Below are 20,679 nucleotides of genomic sequence, written 5' to 3'. Positions count from 1 at the left end.
TAATGAGTCGTTAATGGCTAATCATCATGATTAGCCACAAAGTCAACTCTTTGTCCTTTCATCCAGCCACTAGCTTTAAATGCTCTTTTTCTAGATGAATGTAAGATTTTCGAAATCTTACATTCCTCTAGGCATTTCCCTCTCCCAAGGAATTTTTAATTCATTTTTATTCTTCTAATCCTCATAATATCCATTTTTGGAGAATTTTTAATTCCTCAAATGCATCTTGTAGAGTGTGGAGATACGAAATGTCTTTAAGGCATATTTCTTGGTCTCCACACCCTCTCTTGGACCTTGTGTGACCTCACAAGTAAATCTTAGCCCTTCATCTCGAATTCATCCTAGCCATCCGTTTTCCTCTCCTCTTCCTATAAAATAGGGTTCCATCCCTTCATTCAAAACATCTTGAAATTCAGTAAGCTTATGCTGCCCTTTTGAGCCCAGGAAATCATCTTGGCAACTTGATCATCTCATCCTTATCATTTGTGCACAATATTGGAGAGTCATCCACATCCAGCAATCAAAGGAGCACATCAAGTGGAGCATTATCAAGGGGCACCTTCACTTCATCAAGCTCAATCCGAAGGAGAAGGAAAAATAGCAAGGTGAAATGGTCTTTTTATGATATTTTAGCATTCTGCATGTTTATTTCGTTATGTTTGGATCAGTTTACCTTTCAAATCTATTTTTCCCTCTTCATTTTGGCACGCTCGGTGGGACTCACGTCCCTGAGAACTAATGTTATTGTTTTTTTTTAAGGTTTTTATGAGTTGTGAGACGCAGGTTCCAGAATAGCGCGACTGCGGAAAATAAAAATAAAAATATGTATATATCTTTTTCGCAGGTTCCAAAATCGTGGCTCTGCATTTCTGCGCGATAGCTCCTCCTTATTCTGTTCTGTTTCTTTTGCAGCACGACAGCTTTGTTATCTGATTTGTTATTTGATTTGTTGTTTGTTCTGTTTTAGTATAATCTGTGCGAAAGTAGGAGAGTATGCTCTTGTCTATATAGACAATCAAAAATCTAGACTTTTCACTTTTCTATTCTATTTAGCATGACTGTATGCTCTGACTGCAGGAAAGTGTGAAAATAGGAGAGTATGCTCTTGTCTATCTAGACAATCAGAAATCTGGACCTTTGACACTTTTCTATCTGTGTAGTGCTACTGTCTGCTTTGTTAATCTGTCTGAAAATTGTAGGCGCTAACTGTAGTCTGCATTTAATTTATTTATTTCTTGTTATCTGCTCTGTTTAAATATAATCTGTCTGCCTGCAGGAAAGTGTGAAAGTAGGAGAGTATGCTCTTGTCTATCTAGACAATCAGAAATCCAGACCTTTGACATTTTTATTTTATTCTATTTAGTGAGACAATTCGCTCTATTAAATCTAGGGTTTTTGTCTGCTCTGTTAAATTTAGGGTTTCTGTTCTGTTAAATTTAGGGTTTCTGTTCTGTTTCTGTCTGCTCTGTTAAATCTAGGGTTTCTATTTTGTTAAATTTAGGGTTTCTGTACTGATAAATTTAGGGTTTCTGTTCCGTTAAATCTAGGGTAGGTTAAATTTTTATTTTTATTTTTAAAAATAAATTAATTAATTTTTTTATGTTTTTTCGCCATATCTTCTTTATCTTGACTCCATTTCCCTTCAAACTTCACCATATTCTTTACATTGCCATTTTCCACATTTTCTTCCTTGGAGGCCTTATCTCAAAAATCCACTTTTTGAAGCCCAAAATCCCATATTTCTCTATTTTTAGGGTTTGCCATAACTTCTTCCCTTTTCATCCAATCACCTCCAAATTTTTCCCATATTATCCATCTTCAACTTTTGCTTCTTTGTCCCTCTTGGACAAATTTTCCCATTCCTTCATCTCTCCTCCAAAATCCTCATTTTTTCACTTGGATATCCCTCAGAAAGTGGTAAAAACCTAGTCAAACCCCATTTACCCATCAAAGTTTTCTTCAAATCCACATTTGTCATTAGTAAAAAAGTTTTTATTCATGTTTTTCTATTTATTCCCAAAAAATTAAAAAAATTAATATTTTTGTCATTTTGTTGATTTTTTGCAGGACACTTGTTGAAGACTATTTTTTCCAAACTACTAATCAAGTTGTTTTGCAGGACGCTTTTTGAAGACTCCATTTTTCAAACTACTAATCAAGTGGTTTTGCAGGTTGCCTAACTGATTCAACCAAATATTGTGCATTTATTTAAATTAGGCACCTAGATATTAATTAAAATGGAATGAACCATTGTCTTATGTGTCTTTAAGAAAAGTGTAAAGGTAGGAAAGTATGCTCTCGTCTTATTAGACGATCAGAAATCCAGACCCTCCAACCTTTTCTTGTTTGATTGTGTGTTTATCTCTAGCGGGCCTGCCCTCCCAACTTGCTCCTTGAGAAGGTAAGAGGGGAACGACCCAATTGAGTACACCCGGACTTGGGGTTCCCAACTCACTATAATAAATAGGTCATTGACTACGAAAGGGTTAATGGTTGGGGCTATATGAGAGTTCACTCTCACATTGGGTGCTTAGTAGGATCCTAGAGATCTCAATCATGCTTGCGTGACTACTAAGTTCTTGGTGCTTCGTTGGGCTATAGGCCTCAATTGCGCAACTTCGAAGGGTAGCTCCTAACGGGAAGACTTACTAAACACCTTGTTCATAGTGGCCAAAAACCCTCTAGTCATTGGTGCAGGAGGTCGGACCTCTGAAGCGGCCCATATTCTTACGGCCCTTAGTAGAGACACAAAGTTCGCCATGAGGAGTTTTCATGGGAATTGATGCTTGGCTACCCCGAGAAGTGAGTGTCGTGGAGGGGAGCCAGTGGGGTCAAGCATCTAAGTGTCTGCTCTGGGTAAGCGTAGATGGAAAACCAATTGGGATTCAATGACTATTGTCCTTGCCAGCCTTAAAAATGTTGTATATGAGCATGAGTGTCTTTGAGATAATATGCATTTAATCATTGTGTTTTCTTTGTTTGATACATACTTGCCAAGAGTAGACTAAAAACACATCACTATCCCCAAAAAACTTTGCAAAAATATTTGTCAAGACACAAACAAATTGTCCAAGTTATTACCCACACCAAGTTCAAAATTGCGTCAAAACTCCGTCTGTCCCATTTTTCATAAGCCTAAGAGAAAAGCTAAGAGTTTATCCTCTACGTCAACATTCAAGTTTGTCCCTTGAAACACCTACTATCATCCAAATCAGGGTGGTCATATCCCTTCATACAATTTGCCATTTAAATAGATCCTTCATGTTCATGCCAAAGACAACCTAGTCATCAAGTTTTCTTCTAAACCATCACTACCATACCTTCTTCATCAATCATCCTCAAATTTCTTAAGTCCTTTCATCCTCAAATTTTCTTAAGTTCTTTCATCCACAAATTTCTTAAGTCCTTTCATCACAAATTTTTTAAGTCCTTTCATCACAAATTTCTTAAATTCTTTCATCCACAAATTTCTTAAGTCCTTTCATCCTCAAATTTCTTAAGTCCTTTCATCACAAATTTCTTAAGTCCTTTCATCACAAATTTCTTAAGTCCTTTCATCCTCAAATTTCTTAAGTCCTTTCATCACAGTTTTCTTAAGTCCTTTCATCACAAATTTCTTAAGTTCTTTCATCCACAAATTTCTTAAGTCCTTTCATCACAAATTTCTTAAGTCCTTTCATCCTCAAATTTCTTAAGTCCTTTCATCACAGTTTTCTTAAGTTCTTTCATCTTCAAATTTCTTAAGTCCTTTCATCCTCAAATTTCTTAAGTCCTTTCATCACAAATTTCTTAAGTCCTTTCATTCTCAAAATTTCTTAAGTCCTTTCATCACAAGTTTCTAAAAACCTTCCATCACAAATTTTCTAAGTCATTTCATCACATTTTTCCTAAGTCTTTTCATCACAAATATCGTGTATGGTCGCAACTCAATCCCAAAAGAAAAAGATGGCTGATCAACAATATGGCATGCCAGACATTGGTGTCCTATATGAAGATCCCACGCAAGATCATACACAAAGTGGGCAACCAAGCGATCAAGATCAAAGCCAAAATCTTGACATGGTTAACCAAGATGAACTTTGTCCGGAAGTGCAAACTTTCCTAGCGGATTCTTATAACCAAGAGATGGTAGAAAAGTTTATTAAACACAATCCTATTGCATTTCTGAAAACTCTTCTTGAACATGGAGCTCAACTTCCACCTGAATTTAATAGATCCGCTCTTGTCCAACAACCACAAGGAAACCTCGCTCTCACACAAAGTGTTGCACCTACTATTCAAACTCAATCAATTGCAGCTCCATCAATCATCCAAGCCCAATCAATGCCACCCGCGACACCTCCCACCACGATCTCCATCCCACCTTCTTCCTCCTTACCATCCATACCACTATCAAATCCAATCTCATCCATTCTCCAACAAACTTCTATACCACCTCCTTCTATTCAACCACATATTTCTATTCCACAAACTTCTCTTTCTCCCAACAATGTCGCAAATTTTATCCAGACCGCGTTCAATCCCGTCACAACAGTTGGCGGATCACAACCAACTATCACACGAACCCCAGCAACATTGGTCATCACATCCCACGTTCCCACTTCCTCATCATATCAATATATTGGTGGTGGTGCACCTTTTTTAGTTCATCCAATGCTTGGGGCAAATACAATTCATCAATATCAAAGTCCACAACAAGACCTCATCAAGGAAATTCAAGACATGAAGAATATCATCAAAAACATGAAAGAAAACACTAATAAAAGGAAAGCTTACTCATTCGAAAAGTTTTGCCCTTGTCCTTATGACCCATCTATATCAGTTGCACCGTATCCCCCGGGATTTGAGATCCCTAAATTCACCAAGTATGAAGGCAAAGGAGACCCCCGCGACCATGTCCGCAAATTCCACATCTTATGCCAAGAAGTCTCCTATAGTGACCTTTATCTTCGCAAACTCTTTCCCAAGAGTCTCACGGGAGACGCCCTGGCATGGTTCTCATCTTTACCACGAGGTTCCATTGTCTCTTTTCCAGACTTGGCAGAAAAATTTGTGGCCCACTATGCATACAACATGGGTAATGATGTTTCTATGATGGACCTATGTAATACAAAACAAAGGCCTGGAGAAACCTTCGCCAATTTCCTACAAAGATGGCAACATCTTATCAAAAAATTCCAGTGGGACATGCCAGAACAACATCAAATTGAACTATTTCAAAAGAACTTGGTGCCTGAACTTTCAAGACCTTTAATATCTCAATGTATCAAATCCTTCCAAAAATTGACCGATAAGGGCCTCGCCCTCGAACGTGTCTTTTTGGAGGAAGGAACCTTGAAACATTACCAGAAGTCATCACAAAGTTCTTCCTCTTATCATAACGACAAGCCAAAATTCTGGGCTAAAAATAAAAACATGGTCAATGATGGTGTAACTGATGTGAAGCAGGTCCAAACCGTGGCCACTCCCCCAAAATCCACCACCAATATTCATCAATTCAACAATCAAAATAATTCAAATCAATCTCAAAAACCTCACAGCAATGTCTCAATCCAAGGACGACCACCCCGATCAAATAATAGGACTCTAAGAGATTTCACTCCTCTTGCTGAGCCTATTGAAGTGGTGTTTCAAAAACTTGTCCAAGAAGGTATAGTGGTTTTTCCAATCACTCGCCCGTTTGATCCCAATCAACCTAAACCAAGATGGTATAATGAAAATGAGTATTGTGAATACCATCGTATCAAGGGACATGATACACGAAAGTGTATGAAATTGAAGATCTACATACAAGATCTCATTGATAGAGGTGAGATTGAGGTAGCAAATGCAAAACCTGGTAATAACAATGACAAACTCAAAATGTACCAAGAACCCTTCCCAAAGCATGATAAAGGAAAAGGCTCATCATCTAACGTAATGGATTATGACTATGCTAATCACGTAACCGGTTTTGATTTTTTGGTAAGTCGCATTGAACCTGCAGACAATCATGTCAATGTCATAACCATCCAAGGAGTTAATCCTCCTCCTTCCCAAAGCAGACCAAACCCAGCTAGAATAGTCATTCAAGGTGCCACGCCTTCCACCTCCCATTTCCAGAATGACTGTAATGCAACTACACACCAAGGAAGAGTCACCATCCAAGGAGTTCCTCCCCCACCAAACCCTCCACCCATGTCTTCCACCCGCCGATATGACCTCCTTGATCAACTTGGGAAAACACCCGCGCAGATCTCCATTTTGGAACTTCTCAAGACTTCTCCAGTCCATAAAGAAATTTTGAACAAGCCCTTCTCCAATCACGCGTTCCTGATAACATCAATGCCACCCAATTTCAAACCCTCATTGGAAACCTTGTTGCCCAGCAAAACATTGTATTTAACTCCAAAGATGCTCCCGCAGATGAGGACCATAACAAACCTTTGCACATCGAAGCTCTCATCCACAAGCACAAGGTCAAACGAATCCTGATAGACGGTGGATCCGGGCTTAATCTGTGTACATACAAATTGATAAAACAATTGGGACTTTCTGAGGATCTAATAGACACATCAAGAAGGATCACAATAAAGGCATATGATGATGCAGAAAGAATTTCAAAGGGCGTGATCACCTTACCTCTTCAAGTGGGCCCCATTATAGTTGAAACCCCTTGCCAAGTAATAGATCTTGATCTCCCCTACAACATTCTCCTCAGGAGGCCATGGATTCATTCCTTGCAGGCCGTACCCTCCACCTATCACCAATGCATCAAATTCCCCTATAATGGAAGAGTGATCACTATCAAAGGTGATCCCCAACCTTTTCAATATTGTAAACTATTAGAGGGGAAGCATCTGTATCATTGCCCACTAAATAGACCTTCGCCATCACTTCCATCTGACACATCAAATGTTTCCTCCACATCATCCCAACCAAATAATCAAATCAAGATCTTGGATAATGGCTGTGGAGAATACAAATTGGAGGACGTCTTATTAATAGGAAACCTCCCTCTCTCTCCTAAGTCATTTGGCAAACCAAAAGAGCTAAAAAAGGACCCGAAACCAGTCATGCAATGCCAAAGCACCACCTTCCAGCAATGGGGCCCACTTGATAATGAGAACCTCGAAACAGATATCTCTTCATGGCTGTACCAGGAAGAGGACGATGATCCAACAAGAATATCCAAAGAAATGTATCCAAAAGCATTTGCCATAGTTGAAAAAATGGGTTACAAAGGACGCGGTCTGGGACCAGAGGAAAAAGGAAGAAAAGCACCCATAAATCCTATCTCCTACAGATACAATAGAGGCTTGGGGTACACCCCGGTGCCTAAGATTACTATCGTTGGTGCCCCTTCTAGTCCTTCTTTGGATATCGAAAGCACTGACGAAGAGGAATTCCATGAAATGCCTTATGAATACGAGAAAGATACCTTCTTCGATGCTTACATCAATACCATCACCCCTGTAACCCCTCCCACTTCACATGAGCTACATCTTGTCCATCCTAAACTCATTGACTGGGGCCAACGAGACAAACCCAATTTAGATATCTGCGTCGACGATAATGCTCTCATTGCTCTCCTAACAACGCAAAATATGGAAGATGGTAATAGAATTGAGGGTATTCAACTACACGAAAAGGGATACTTTGGTAAAGTCAATGCCCTTATCCACAAAAAAGATAATAAAAGAAAAAGATATGATTTCCTAGGTGAAAACCTCCCTGAGGCGCCTTTGGATGAACAAGAAATAAAAACAAAGGGCATATCTGAAAGTGAAAACCTGGAAAAGGCACTTGATGATGAGGGATTTGACCTCCCTACCATTGGTTACCTTCCACAGGACAAATCAAATTTGTTGATAGAAGAAACAGATAGCATCAAGATGGGCACTGAAGTCATTCCAAAAAATGTGCTCATTGCCAAATCCCTCACCGAAATCGAGAAACAAGACTTCATCAACTTCCTTACAGAGGTTAAAATCAATTTTACATGGTCCTATTCTGATATGCCAGGGTTGGATCCTGCCTTGGTGGTTCACAATCTCATCGTCCGCCCAGATGCAAAACCTATAAAACAAAAACTTCGCAAAATGCACCCGCATATTGCTCTCTTAGTCAAGGCAGAACTTCAAAAGTTGTTAGACGCAGAATTTATCAAACCCATAGACTATGCTGAATGGGTCTCCAACATTGTGCCTGTCGGCAAACCTGCTAGGGGCATCCGCATTTGCATAGATTTCCGAGATCTAAATATAGCTTGTCCTAAAGACGATTTCCCGCTCCCAAACATAGATATGATTGTGGATCTTACAGCAGGACATGAAATGCTATCACTAATGGATGGGTTTTCTGGATACAACCAAATCAGGATAGCAGAGGAGGATCAGCATAAAACCGCATTCACAACACCATGGGGTACTTTTTGTTACCGGGTCATGCCTTTTGGCCTTAAAAATGCTGGAGCTACATATCAACGGGCAATGACAACAATTTTTCATGACCTCTTGCACAAAATTATGGAGGACTATGTGGATGATCTGCTAGGCAAATCCAAGACAAGACAAGAGCACATCCCTATTCTAAAACAGATCTTCGAAAGATTGGAAAAATACAAGCTGTGCCTAAATCCTAAAAAGTGTGTGTTTGGCGTCACATCGGGAAAACTACTAGGATTTATTGTTTCCCGCAGAGGCATTGAGGTTGATCCCGCAAAAGTAAAAGCTATTATGGAAATGCCTCCGCCAAAAACTCTCAGACAACTACGTAGTCTCCAGGGAAAACTCCAGTCTGTCAGGCGTTTCATTTCACAGCTAGCCGACAAGTGTCATCCATTTGCACATTTGTTACGTAAAGACACAAAATTCAAATGGGATTGCCTCTGTCAAAAGGCCTTTGAAAAATTAAAAGAATATCTAGCATCACCTCCAGTTTTGATGCCACCTACCCTTGGAAAACCCCTCATTTTGTACATATGTGCTACTACAGTGGCATTGGGGGCATTGCTGGCGCAAACAGATGATCAAGGGAAGGAACACGCCATTTACTACATCAGTCGGACGCTAGTAGGATATGAACTCAACTACACCCCCATTGAAAGAGCATGTTTGGCATTAGTATTCAGCACACAGAAACTACGACACTATATGCTAAACAACAAGACAAAATTAATTGCTAAAATTGATCCACTTAAATATCTCCTGTCAAAAGCTGCTCTCATTGGCAGAACGGCTAAATGGGTCATGCTCTTAAGCGAGTTTGACATTGAATATGTGGACAGAAAGGCAATCAAGGGACAAGTCATTGCAGATCAACTGGCTGAAGCTCCACTTCCAGGCGACCATCCTCTTCTCACAGAATTACCAGATGAGTTCATTATGACTGTTACCACATCCTCCACATGGAAATTGTATTTTGATGGCTCCTACACTCAAAATGGATCGGGGGCAGGAATATTATTGGTCACACCACAAGGAGATGGCATCCCCAAATCATACAAGATAGCCTTTGCATGTACTAATAACATAGCAGAATACGAGGCCCTCATCACAGGTTTACGCTTGGCTATCCATTGGAAAATAAAGGAATTACAAGTCTATGGCGATTCCCAGCTTGTCATAAAACAAGTCAATGATGAATACCAGACAAAAGATGATAAACTCCTTCCCTACCGTACCATGGTTGAAGATCTTAAGCAACATTTCACGGCAATCAAGTTTGATCAAATCCCACGAACAAACAATAGGGCTGCAGATGCAATGGCCACCATTGGCTCCCTCCTTCAAATGCCAGCACATAGTCAGAAGTGCGAGTTCTTGGTCGAGCAATTGTTTATACCGACATACGACCTACCAGAATCTGAAATGGTGTGTGTTCTTGTTGGTCCAGAGTCCCCTTGGTACCAAGAAACCTTCGCTTTCCTCAAAGACAACACCATTCCCCCACATCTCACCAAAACCCAACAAAAAACTTTCATCCGCTGATGCGCCCGTTACACCATCCTTGCAGACACCTTGTTCAGAAGGCATTTTGATGGTTCCCTCCTAAGGTGTTTAGATAAACAAGAAGCCGAATGGGCATTACGCGAAGTACATGAGGGCATCTGTGGGGCACACTCAAGTGGACTCACATTGGCTAAAAAAAATTTGAGAATAGGATACTATTGGCCTAAAATGGAAGAAGATGCATACAACTATGTGAAGAAATGCATCCCTTGCCAGCAACATGGTGACAAGATTCATGCACCGTCACAAGAATTGTAGCCATTCATTACACCATGGCCCTTCTCGCAGTGGGGGCTCAATCTCATTGGGAAAATCCACCCTTCATCTTCCAACGGACATAAATTCATTATCACCGCCACCGAATACTTCACCAAGTGGGTAGAGGCTATCCCTCTTACTTTCACTACCGGCAAGCAAATATCCAAATTCATCTTGAACTACCTAATCTGTCGATATGGCATCCCAAAAGTTATCATCACAGATAACGGTAAACAATTTAAAAACTAGGATGTCAAAGAACTCTGCCAAAAATTCAACATCCAACACCGCTTCTCCACTCCATATTATCCCCAAGGCAATGGCCAAGCTAAGGCTTCTAATAAAACCCTAATAAAAATCCTCAAAAAGACAGTCAATGAAGCGGGCCGTGATTGGCACCTCCAAATCCATCCTGCATTATGGGCCTACCGCACCCCCACAAGCGCCACTCCTTATTCCCTAGTATTTGGTTCTGAAGCTATCCTTCCCCTTGAGATCGAGATCCCCTCTCTAAGGGTATCGCTGCAAAACATCCTACCAGAGGAAGAATACAGAATTGCCCGCTTACAAGAGCTAGAATTGTTAGATGAAAGGTGCCTTAAGGCCTTGAATCATCTCCGAGTATATCAAAACCGTTTGCGCATGAGTTATTATAAAAAAGTCAGAACCCGAGAATTCCAAGTTGGTGATCTTGTCCTCATGGAGAATCAGAAAAATCTACAAGAACGAGAAAAGAAAGGCAAGTTCGAGCCTAACTGGCTTGGACCATATGTAATCACAGCGAAATATGGATCAGGAGCTTATTAGTTGGCTACTCCTGAAGGCGATCCTTTGGATGATCCGATGAATATCATGCACCTCAAAAGGTTTTATACTTAGTCCTCAGAAAGTCTTAAATTGTCAAAAAAAAAATAATAAAAAAAAAATGAAGAAAAAAAAAGATCCTAAAAAAATTGTCACTTTGGTGCAAACCTGGCAAACAGGCACCTTATGATACAAAAAAAAATTAACAAAAAAAAAAAAGAAGAGAAAATCAGAAAAAAGAAAGAAAAACAATTCGTGGCGCTATGGGCAAGTATCCTGGTGAAAACCTCTGTGCGGGTGCCAAGGTAAATAACCGGATCCACTGTCTATCAGGTCAATACTACAAATCATCTGTCATCTAGCCCACTCATGCACAACATTCCTTCTTTTCCGCCTCCCAATAAAACATGCGTATGATGATGAGTCTTCACCTAAGTCATGAACAAGAAATGTCCCAGTGAAACTGAGCTTTCATGCCTCTGTATAAGCTTCAAGAAGTCTTGAGAAACAATCCCAAGTCCATCTTAGTTCTACTCTTGGCAAGAGGTATCATTTGGTCGCAAGGAAGAGACTTGTTAGATTTTGTTAGATTTTTTTATTTTTTATTTTCATATAGGCTTGCATCTTTTGCTCTACAAATGCCACTATTTACGACTACCTGGGTCCTTCCATATCCAGGTATGTTATGATAGGTGCATACTGGGGCATATTTCATAGTATGGCATGTTTCAGATCCTTCTTGTATAAATCGGCGACCTGGTACTAGTGTTTATCAACACTTACCTTCTCGTATACAAGAGGTATCAGTGTGTTTGAGGGTTTCCTTGCACAAACCCACAACTTTGTATTAGTGTTTCTTAACACTTGCATCGTTGTGTGCAAGAAATTCCCGTTTGTCTACAGAGTCAGTCCACACCCTGGGTTTCTCATAGCATCCTGATTTCTATAAGCAGTGGTGCAAGTCACTCAAGGAAACATCAAACTAGGTTGGCTCTCCACATTTGTTGTGCACAAAATCTCACCATCATTCCATCAAATCCTAAACTCAATAATCTCATGGAGTTCTCAATTGCCCCCATTTTCCTCCGCGGTCTCGCATCTCTTATTCTTCTTTCCAAATACCTCACGGCTACTTCATATATCTTCCTCATTTATCCCTTCCACCCTAATTTTTCTTCCTTCCTTTATTTATTTATTTTCCTCACATAATCAATTCTGATTCTAATCATGTCTTATACAGGATGAATCCTTCCTGAAACCAGACGTTGTGATCTGATCACATCTTATACAGGATGAATCCTTCCTGAAACCAGACGTTGTGATCTGATCGTGTCTTATACAGGATGAATCCTTCCTGAAACCAAACGAGCTGATCATGTCTTATACAGGATGAATCCTTCTTGAAACCAAACGCTCTGATCATGTCTTATACAGGATGAATCCTTCCTGAAACCAGACATTCGTTGTGATCGATCATGTCTTATACAGGATGAATCCTTCCTGAAACCAGACGTTGTGATCGATCATGTCTTATACAGGATGAATCCTTCCTGAAACCAGACGCTCTTATCATGTCTTATACAGGATGAATCCTTCCTGAAACCAGACGCTCTTATCATGTCTTATACAGGATGAATCCTTTCTGAAACCAGACGTTGTGATCAATCATGTCTTATACAGGATGAATCCTTCCTGAAACCAGACACTTTGATCATCTTTGTCTTATACAGGATGAATTCTTCTTGAAACCAGACTGAATCTAGATCTTATCAATCGAATCAAATCAAATCTATCGGGATATCAATTTCGCAAAACTCCAAATATCAAATACCTCAATTGATCTCCCGAGGGGGCATCACCATACCGTAATTTATAAATCAAGAGCCGGGGCATCCTATCAAACCAATATCAACATCAAAACAAGATTATTCTTTGAATCAATGCGTCATCACACCTCACTTGAAAGAGGGGCAAAATGTAGACACTTAAAAATAATTATTTTAATTATTTTTTAATTCCTCACATAATTAATTAATTAATTATGTTAATTAAAATTCTTCTCAATATTAATTAAATATAATTAATAGTCACTATAGCATATGATTGATTTATTTAATAAATCAATCCCTTTCTTTATTCTTCTAAAAAATCAAATCCTCACAAATCTTCCTCTTAGCTAATTAATTTCAATTAATTAGTTAACCTACATGATTCCTACAAATCATCTTCTTAATTCATCATTAACCTAATAAATTCTTCTAGAAACTCCCTAAACTCACTTAACATTATTCTTTTAGTCAAATTCTCCTACAAATATAAATCCCACCTAACATTTCCTCTAATTCCCCTCCTAATGAGTCGTTAATGGCTAATCATCATGATTAGCCACAAAGTCAACTCTTTGTCCTTTCATCCAGCCACTAGCTTTAAATGCTCTTTTTCTAGATGAATGTAAGATTTTTGAAATCTTACATTCCTCTAGGCATTTCCCTCTCCCAAGGAATTTTTAATTCCTTTTTATTCTTCTAATCCCCATAATATCCATTTTTGGAGAATTTTTAATTCCTCCAATGCATCTTGTAGAGTGTGGAGATACGAAATGCCTTTAAGGCATATTTCTTGGTCTCCACACCCTCTCTTGGACCTTGTGTGACCTCACAAGTAAATCTTAGCCCTTCATCTCGAATTCATCCTAGCCATCCGTTTTCCTCTCCTCTTCCTATAAAATAGGGTTCCATCCCTTCATTCAAAACATCTTGAAATTCAGTAAGCTTATGCTGCCCTTTTGAGCCCAGGAAATCATCTTGGCAACTTGATTATCTCATCCTTATCATTTGTGCACAATATTGGAGAGCCATCCACATCCAGCAATCAAAGGAGCACATCAAGTGGAGCATTATCAAGGGGCGCCTTCACTTCATCAAGCTCAATCCGAAGGAGAAGGTAAAATAGCAAGTTGAAATGGTCTTTTTATGATATTTTAGCATTCTGCATGTTTATTTCGTTATGTTTTGATCAGTTTACTTTTCAAATCTATTTTTCCCTCTTCACTCGGTCATCTAATGTTGCAATATGGTGATGCTCTTGTCCTAGACTAGCTTGACTTTTAAAAAATGGCAAAAGGTAAAGGGTTGAAAAGGTCTATTCTAAAGCCTAGAATGTAAGAACATAGATGAATGACTATATGGAACCCTACCGAGCGAGGTCTCACCATCAACTTGAACAATTTGATGCAAGATGAGTGCAATCTTTTAAGGACATTTCAAAGATTTTCAAATCAATACCATCAAACATTGATCACCATCCAAGTTAACGCATAAGCAATGGACGTATAACGATTAGAAGTTAGGCTCATATCACTCCAGTTGACCACACAAGGCGCACTTACAATTAGCAAGAGGCTAGTGGTATGGACTAAATAGACTCCACATGAATGCATTCAACAAATTCCTCCATTCAATCTAATTAATTTATCATCTAACATGAAGATCCAACAAGAAACCATGCACATTGTAAAGAAACAACACACTTCACCATAACTTCAATGAAAATGGAGTTCATTTACAACTTAGGCAACAATTTTTACCTTCTCTTCCTACTCTACTCTAACTTCTATTCTACCCTCTTAAGACCATCTATTGAATATTAACTCACTATTAGCTATTAACCTTTACAAATGAAGAGTTTGAGCTTTATATAAATTCTCATTTACAATTAACAGCCAAGATCAAATCTCTATCAACGGCTAAGATTTTACAATGAAAACCCTAATTAGGGTTTTTTACAACAAACTCTCCTTAGCCAATGAGATAATTACAACACTTTGGCATGACCAATAGATAACAAGGGAAGGTGTCTCGAAGTTTGTGCCATCACTGGTGAGTCAGGTACATTGAATCAAGACGAGTTGATGTGGAACTTCTTTGATTGGCGAGTGGTGACTAAGATGATGACTAGGACGCCACCTTTAACTTGCACCTTTATAGACTGGATAGATTCATCATCATGAAGAGATATCAAGAGATATCTCTTGATACTCAATATTATCTAGCTTGCTCAAAGTAGTAGTGATGGGAATTATTCATATAACTAAGTCCTTCATTTTTGACATACTTGATGAATGGTGCACCTAATTGAATGTAGCTCTTCGTCGTACTGACTTCAATTCTTTGATTCCCAAAGGGAATTTAAGATTGTAAAACATCCTTCCATCATGTAGGTTATCCTTCCTTGATGCTCTAGAGTTTGTTGATGAAGCCTCTTGATCTTGCATAGTGGTTATAGGAAGTACGTGTCATGGTCAAGTCATTCCTTCTATCCTTGCTTGTATATCCTGCCTTATGATGATTGTATGATCTCTCCTTTGTCATCTTATGATCTAGTAGCACTTTGAGTCTTCTTCATGTATTCGAGGTGTTCTTGATGTTGATGAAACTTCTTGAAGGCATCCTCTCCTTGAGATTCTTGTTCTGATCTTCCTTCAACCTGGCCCATTTGATTTCTCTCCTTGTTTCCTGCAAAATAAACAATTGGGCATCAAACATACATGGTATATAACCCTTACATACTATCATTTTGACTTAATTCCTCATTCTGATCTTATGATCAAAAGAGTATTGATAATAATCAAGGAACTTCGTTGTAGCTGAAGGGATTTTGCCTTGTGGAAGATGAATTTGCTGCTCTTTAGGTGAATTTGGATAGCTCAATAGTGAAATTCGCTTCCCTTTTGATAAATTCGCTCCTCCTAAACATCAGATCCACATCTTCAATGCTCGAATTTGTCTTCCTTGATCATCAGGTCCGTACCTTCAATGTCTAATTTCACCCTTGTGCTGCAGCAACTCACCTATATTCTGATAAAATTCGCTTATGTGCTGACAAAATTTGATGTCTAGTTGGAGAAATTTGTTGTCTTGTTGGTCAGATTCAGTAGGTCTACTCTCAAATTCGCACTTGGAGAGAAGAATATACTTATTAATGGTTGAGATGAATGTTTTAACTTCTCCTTTATAGGCGCTTAGGGTAAAGATCATATCTTTTGGGTATAAGGCCAACTTGCTAAAACAATAAATTGCCTTCCTCATGCTGGACGACTCAACACAAACTCTCTTCATCTCCTTTGCAATTCGAATTTTGAATGAGTTTAGGCGTCAAAAAATGCTTGTTCGCTTTAGGTCCCTTGCAAGGTACACATGATTCGCTCAAGGACCTTAAGGAGGACAAGGCCGAGGTGATAATTTTGCTCTATGTCCTTGAGAAGGAGAAGCCCTATATCAAAAATTCGCTTGATGACCTTTGGGAGGTACACCATCTTCACATCAATTCACTTTATGTCCTTTGTAAGGACAAGTTCAAGGTAGGCATTTCGCTCTATGTCCTTTCCAAGGACAGGCCCTATATGACAATTTTGCTCTATCACCTTAAGAAGGACAAGACTCAAAATGAGGTTCGCTCTCTATCCTTTGGGAGGACAAGTCCTAAGACAAAACTCGCCCTCTGTCCTTTGGAAGGACAGGCCCTAAAACAAAATTTACCCTCTATCCCTAGCAAGGGCAGGCCCTAAAACAAAAATTCGCTCTATGTCCTTTCCAAGGACAAGACCTATAATGTTGCTCGCTCAATGTCCCTTGCAAGGATAGCTTCAAATGATAAAGTTTGCTCTTGGACCATGGAAAGGTACGCTCATAATTCTAAACAAAGTTTGCTTCAAGACTTCTCCAAGATACATATTCAAGTTCACTCTGGACCCTCAGCAAGGACAAGGCATGGTGATAATTTCACTCCATGTCCTTTGGAAGGACAGGACCTATATGGCAATTTTCACTCCAAGACCCTTCTAAGGACAAGACTTAAAAATGGAATTCGCTCTATGACCTTAAGGAGGACAGGCCCTATAATAAAACTCGCTTCATGCTCTGTCCAAGGACAAGGTCTAAAAGATTCGTTCCAAGTTGAGGCAAGGTACGTGGTTAAGTGAAAAATTTTGCTCAATGTCCTTTAGAAGGACAAGGTCAAGATAGTTATTTCGCTCAATGTCCTTGATAAGAATTTCGCTCCAAGACCTTGGTAAGGACAAGACTCAAAATGTAATTCACTCTCCGTCCTTTGGAAGGACAAGGTCAAGTAAGAAATTCACTCTAGGACCTTATGAAGGACAAGACTCTCCAAATTCGCTCTTGACCCTTGGCAAGGTATGGGAGCTAAATGTAAAATTTCGCCCTAAGTCCTTAGAGAGATACATGATCTCAAACAACCTTAAACTCAAACCTTCACTTTCCTTCACTCTACTAGATCGTATCCCAAATCTTCACGAAACGTGTTAACTTTTACCCTTCAAGAACGCTCAAGGGAGGAATTCCCTATTTTTCTTGAGGCAAAGGATGGGTCTAAGGCAAGTTTCTCTATCAAGGGACATGACCCTATGTAGACACTTCGTTCAATCTCTCCCCTTGCCTATACTTTATTCATCCAAACTTCCAATTCTTGAGTCACTTCAATGTCCATGTCAAATTAATCTTCAAAAGTGACCCTAGGGAAGACTCCTCATTCAATCCCTTTCCACCTGAATTGATGAATTCTCTGGCTACTCAAGAAATTCTATCTCTTCAATGCAAAGATTAATAGCAAGGACTCTAAGACAACCTAGGACAAAGCAAAAAGGACTAATCCTAGAAAGCGAAAAGTGGGGGTCCCCATTTGCAATGGGGCGATGTGTGAATACCTCACAACAAGACACCTCACTGGGTAGACCACTTCATATGGATGGGCCACATGAGGCCAAGAGGGATGGTATATCCGCTCTTCAGCCTAGGGTAGAGGGTCCAAGACACCCCATCAAAGTCACACCCTCCCTTGTTCTCGAATGGTTGAGTCCTCCAAAGATATTTAATATTTTATGACTGACCTAATAGTTCTGCTATGAATTAGGGGTGAACCATGTAGTACAATAGTTAAAACACTTGCTTGGTGAAACTGCCACCAAGGTTCAAATCCCTGCTGAGCAGCTATGCTCACAGGCTTGGTACTTTCACTGGGCTGGTGTGCTCGCGGATTTGAACAGCAATAGTGTTTGGCACCTTAAAAAGTGCCCATTACCCATCAAAAAATAATAATAATTCTGCTATGAATTTACTGATTATGATAATCTAGTTATTGCTGTAAATCTGATTTAATTTACTGATTATAATACTCTGATTATTGTTGTAATCTGATTTTTGGAATCATTGTTGTAAGGGGCTTCTAATCTGTTTGCATGGTTTAAATCTGGGGAAAGGTATACTCTAAACCCACTTGTCTATTTGGAAATTGAGAATTAGGGCAAATTTAGGGCATTCCCAATTAGGGGACATTACAAGATACAAGACTAACCAGACTCGAAAGATCATTCCCAAGTAGATTAGAGCAGATTCCAAGGGTAGCCAAGAAGACTTGAGCAACAACATGAAGGAACCCAAGGTAATCATTTACCAAATGCATTGATGAAAAAAAAAAGCACCTTGAACTTCAAAAGCACCTGCATCTTAAATTCTAATTAAGTACTTCAGATTATGTTTGAAAGCAATTCTTATATTAAAAAGCTCTACTCTGGAGACATTGGACCTGTTATGATTATTGACATTATTCATGAACCTGCCCTAAATATAAGAATGTGAAGAACGCATTAATAGATGGGATTGGACAGAGCCTTCATTATATAAATCAGCTCAGATTTCAGCATAAAAACGGTCCTAATATAGTTATCGAAATCCTTTTTCAACTTTATACAATCAAAGTATCAAACTAATGAATATAATTGAAAGACAAAAATTGGGAACTCTTGAAAGGAGGATTATGAAGTCGTTTCATCATTGCTGCTCACATTGTAATTTGGCATTTTCAGCCAATATTATGGAGGTCCGTGTAGTTGATTACTTTGAAAACCTTCAAAGCCTGTATGTTTGATCTGCTTCAAAGGCATACTTTTATTCTTCATTAACTTTAGGAGTGAATGCATGGCTTCTGATTAACCCGGCTACATTTTTTTACTGTTTACATGTAACAAAGGTGGAAAAAATGTATATTTAAATGACAAAAGACACAATTACACCATAAGATTATTTCGTTTCATCGAAAAGATAAAATCCTTCGACATAAATTGTTGATCCAAAAGGGAACAGAAATCACCCTTGCACAAAGCTCCAATGCCTGAGGTTGAAAAGCTTGAAATGGAAGACCCTAAAACCAACAAGACATATATAAGCTTGGAGAAGCTTCAAAGGATTTGGCCCAAAATAACATAAAAATGTTTCTTAAATGGAAAATGTGATGACAATAACATTATTTACTATACTCTCGACAAATTTCGATGAAAATACATATGAACAGTTATCAGCAGCAAGGAGGCAAAGCAATTCAAATCACAATAGATTACCTTCAATCTTTCCTGAAGTATCTTAAGTATCTGGTCTTTTGAATAGGCACGAAATGTCATAACAAGAGGTTCACCTGCTAATTCATACATTAAATAATAAAGTTGTTATCAGAAAACAAAACACCTCTAAATATTAGAACGAGGCAACAGACTATAATTCATGATAGAAAACCTCTAATTAATGCTGGCAATCCAGTGTTCAACTACCATAGTTTACAATAGCATGCACCTGATTATCTACAAAGATGTGGGACATGGTAAAACCATTTCCTTGTTAATAAACCAGTTCATCCTGATTTGACATTTTATCAATAAAATTTACAAGATTAATACAATTCACAGTTGAATTAAGAAAACTACATATTCCACAATTAAAGCTCTTTAAAAGGATTGATAAATCCAAAACTAAACGTTTGATGTCTGCTACTCTAAGAATTCCACGACTTATTGAAGTTGAGTGGGTTAATCGAAGTCCAACTACTTATGAATTCCCTCCATTTGTGTATGTTGTTTCATAAAAAATACATAGAAATATCAAGAGCTCGTACGGTTTAGAGATTGCAACTTGGGAAGAAGCCGATCAGTCAAGTCAAATGCAGTTGAAATTCCTGCAGGAAAAAGTAGAAAAGTATTAATTATATAAAGAATTCCATAGAAACTTTACATAAGATCTAACTATTTTCAGCAACAACTAAAATGAAGGATTCACTTTCCCAAATCCTGATCAACTTACCTATTAGCATACATTGTGAATTTGGGAAAGTAGGAAGCCTGAAGAGATCATACAGAACTGATTGATCTCTACTAATTAGAAAATCCATCTCATCAACAATCAGCAGCCTTTTCATAAGAAAGCATAGAAGAGTTTAGTAAGAAGCCCCATTTTAAAAACATCTTCAATCCTAACAATTACTGATGCATTGCGAAATGGGGGGAGATTAGACTAGAACCTGTGGTCGTATAACACACAAAAAACCAAGAAACTGTTAATGTTAATCAACCAAAAACTAATCTAAGTAGGCATATCAAAAGAGACGCCAAAAACATGAAAGAATATTTAACTAGGAAAGTAAATATAATGAGACATTTCCAAATGCCTCCTAACATGCTCTTAGCTCTTTCTCATTTGTTCCTCTCCTCTTCAAGTTCCAAACTAGTGTAGCTCTCAACAGTTTTTTGCACTATGGATGCTTATGGAGGTTCAAGATTGAA

At 38.7% G+C, this 20,679-nt stretch overlaps 1 protein-coding gene across 1 annotated transcript in view; it reads right to left on the bottom strand.

Moving 5' to 3' along the window:
* LOC131857173 (cell division control protein 6 homolog B-like) overlaps window positions 1-20,679 on the bottom strand; it is a 109,155-nt gene that overhangs the window by 58,043 nt on the left and 30,433 nt on the right. Inside the window, exons 6-10 of the mRNA XM_059209358.1 lie at window positions 20,201-20,307; window positions 20,016-20,075; window positions 19,468-19,541; window positions 19,221-19,271; window positions 16,890-16,893 (exon numbers count right to left, since the gene is read on the bottom strand). Of these exons, the coding sequence (XP_059065341.1) occupies window positions 16,890-16,893; window positions 19,221-19,271; window positions 19,468-19,541; window positions 20,016-20,075; window positions 20,201-20,307 (296 nt within the window). The remainder of the gene's footprint in view (window positions 1-16,889; window positions 16,894-19,220; window positions 19,272-19,467; window positions 19,542-20,015; window positions 20,076-20,200; window positions 20,308-20,679) is intronic.

Source organism: Cryptomeria japonica, chromosome 1 (genome assembly GCF_030272615.1).
Source record: "Cryptomeria japonica chromosome 1, Sugi_1.0, whole genome shotgun sequence".
In the NCBI taxonomy this organism is placed as follows: domain Eukaryota; kingdom Viridiplantae; phylum Streptophyta; class Pinopsida; order Cupressales; family Cupressaceae; genus Cryptomeria; species Cryptomeria japonica.
This window is presented reverse-complemented; position numbering and strand designations above follow the sequence as displayed.